We start from the raw sequence: 3274 nt of genomic DNA, 5'->3' as shown, positions 1-3274 counted from the left end.
TCTGTACCTTCCTCACTTAATGCCAACAAAGCATGATCATCAAAAGAAAACATGTGAGTTATTACAGACATTATGGAGATGCTGTACACTGTTTTATCCAACAGCTCCACACACTCATTAGCCCAGTCTATGGTCTCTCAGCTCTTAATGATACGGCACTTCAGAGTGCCAATCTGACCGGCTCCCTAAACTCTTCAGCTACTTTATGTCCTGATGAGATTATAACAGCCTCATTTAAGAGACAACCAGCATCATGACAATACAAATAAAATGAGAAAAAAACAGTCCGCGGAAAATATGACACAATACATTGTTTTCGCATTCATGGTTTGGGAATGACAGGCTTTATTTTTTTTTAATCTCCGTTGACATATTTCTTCCTCTACTCCTGTCATAATAACGACGGCCTCCAGAGAGCTTTGCTGGTTGATCGTAAACATTCGTTGATTTGTTTGTCTCGTATATACGACACAAAAAAAATGGAATAAACAGAATTAAATGTTACCCACCGACAAACAAACAAACAAACATACTCTAATTGGCTCTGCTCAATAAACAGTTGCTTAAGTCTCTCTTAACCAAATATATTTGCTTGGAAAGCAGGTTTGGTTGATTTTAATTAGAGGACACAACGTTATGCCAGTCAGGCTCAAGTGTTGCGACTGATTCATTCAATAACAAACTTTTTAGCTAAATAACATGAATTGTTGGAGAAAATAAATCTCATACAGAGCCACATTAGAAGAAGTGCCTTAATGAGTCGTCCGTGAATTATTTTCCATCACTTGTTTGTATAATGGGATCCCGGGTGGATCCCATGTAGGTCAACCTAGGTGAACCCAGAAATAGTTATTTAAAATGGCTCTCGATATCAATCCCATCCATCATGTCCAAACTAACCACTCCTGATATGTGGCACCCCAAAGAGTACAAACCAAGTGCTATAAAATATTTGTCACCCAGCTTTGGTATGTTGGCAGGCAAGAGTATCACAATGAAAGGCCCGCCCATAAAGATTCCTTCTTGTAACCCTGTGTGTGTGTGTGTGTGTGTGTGTGTGTGTGTGTGTGTGTGTGTGTGTGTGTGTGTGTGTGTGTGTGTGTGTGTGTGTGTGTCTCCGTCCTGATGGCTGCATGTGCATTCCCTTGGAGATCCACAGCTTTCTGTGTGACAGGCGACACGAGTGACACACAGCTCTGACACTGATGGATGGGAGAAACAGAGTGACAAACCGGAGCTTCACAGATAAAAACATGTCAGCGCTCTACTGTGATCTCTCTCCAGGTCCCCATTGTACCGTCTCTTCTTCTTTCCCAAATCCAGAAAACAAAACAAGAAACTCAGCTGTTGCGTTTGACAGTCGTGATGATCAAGGGGGCTGAGTTTTTGCCGCCATTGTTGGCACAGGGGCTGAAGAACGGAAAGAGCTTCTCGGTGAAGCTCCATCCTGTGAAGGAGAAGATGCATGCCCTGGAGTCCGCGTCGTAAAAGGAGACTTGACCCACCTCGTAATCCAGAAACACCCCAACCTTTTGAGGCATCTCCCTCACATTGAGGTCGATGGCAGGGCTGGCATTGGCTGTCAACTCATTTCCTTTTCTTAGGTAAATAGCCCAGTATCCGTTCGTGGGGCTCAATCTCATGTCACCCTTCCTGTTGACGGACTGGTTTGCTACTCCTAAATCCCAGTTTGTTTTGCCTTTAACCTGGACCTCATAGTAGACTTTACCTGAGGAGAAACCCTCCTTTGCAAGGACATTGAGGACATATTCAAACCTCTCTGGTTTCTTTGACAGATTCCTCTTTCTGTCTCCGTGTGTGACTTGCTTCCCATCCGGAGAAACGACGAGAAAAGGGTTTGCCGTGTCCGGATCCAGAGTCACATCCACAGCATGCCGCTGCATTTCTTTCCAGTCGGGATCACACAGCGACCTTATTTCTTTCGTCACCGTTGTCTCCAGCATCTTCATGGCTCCCTGCTCCGTGAACTCATCACTGTTAAGGGTCACATCAGACCAGTTCTTAACCTGGGGCTCAGTGAAGGCAAGAGACAGGACATTCTCAAGGAACGACAAGGCGTCGTTGGTGTATTCGATCTGATTTAGCTGTGATTTTTTTTGCTTCAGTTGCATAATTTCTCCTTCCAGTTCTTCAATCAAGCCATTTCTCTCCGTTTCAGTTTTTTTCTGCTTTGTCTCAATAACCTCAGCCAGCTCTGCTTGGCTTCTCCTCATGTAGTCCACCATGGCAGTCATCGCATGGATGCTGTATGACAGGACCTTCTCTGCCTTTTTTCTGCTGGCCTCCACTGACTGTTGGATCTCGTTAATTTTCTGCTGACGTGCCTGGATCATCTCATCCGTGCTTTCCTTCTCTACTCCCAGCATGGTCTTCCTCATTTGAGCCTCATGCTCCAGATTCACTACGTCATGGGTTTTATGGTCCCCGACTTTACAGGATGCGCAAACAAACATTTGCTCCATCCTGCAAAACAATTCCAAAGGCTCGTCATGTATCTTGCACATCCTGCCCTCCAGGTTCTCAACCGGGTGGATCAAGTTGTGTTTTTTCATGGCTGGAATCCTCTGATGAGGCATCAGATGTGTCTCACAGAAAGACATGAAACACACCAAGCAGGACTTGATGGCTGGGAGCTTTGCACCTGTGCACCGATCACAGAGCACGCTTCCATTTCCTTTTTTTTCAGGGCCAACACGAGATCTTTCAGATTTGTTCAACTTTGCGACCATCTCAGCAATGAAAGTGTTAACCCGAAGCATTGGTCTGATGAAGAATTTCTCTTTACACAGTGGACATTGGATTGCAATATCGCAAGTGTTCCAGTAGTCTGTGATGCAGTCAAGACAGAAGTTGTGCCCACAGGGAATCGACACGGGTTTAGTGAACACAGCCAAACAGATAGAACAAAGAAAATGATCCTCCTCAGCAAGGAGACTACTAGCAGCAGCAGCCATGTCTAGAGAATGAAAAGGGAAATGATGTAGGACGGTTAGAGCAGTGTTAAGTCGATCCAGATTCATAGTCGTCTGTGTTAGAAATCACTCAAATAAACTAGTTATTGTTATAGACGAGACTGCAAACATGAGAAATTACAACTTTACCTGGTGTATGTATTTTTCTTTACGATCTGTAAAGGAAAGTAAAAACATGCAGATCTTTTCCTCCTTTTAGTTTCTCTTTCAGCGATGACGTCATTGTGACAGTTCCCTCCCATTTCCTGATCCTCCTTGAACAAGTTAACCCATCACAGGCT

At 44.3% G+C, this 3274-nt stretch overlaps 1 protein-coding gene across 1 annotated transcript; it reads right to left on the bottom strand.

Moving 5' to 3' along the window:
• Positions 1–1340: 1340 nt before the first annotated feature.
• LOC306745775 (E3 ubiquitin-protein ligase TRIM21-like) lies at positions 1341–2975 on the bottom strand (the record flags this gene model as incomplete). The annotated part of the gene is made up of 1 exon (XM_079228614.1): positions 1341–2975. The coding sequence occupies one exon, from the start codon at positions 2973–2975 to the stop codon at positions 1341–1343; it is 1635 nt and encodes a 544-aa protein (XP_079084740.1).
• Between the last annotated feature and the right edge of the window lie 299 nt (positions 2976–3274).

This window comes from Taurulus bubalis (genome assembly GCF_910589615.1).
Source record: "Taurulus bubalis genome assembly, chromosome: 13".
Taxonomy (NCBI): domain Eukaryota; kingdom Metazoa; phylum Chordata; class Actinopteri; order Perciformes; family Cottidae; genus Taurulus; species Taurulus bubalis.
This window is presented reverse-complemented; position numbering and strand designations above follow the sequence as displayed.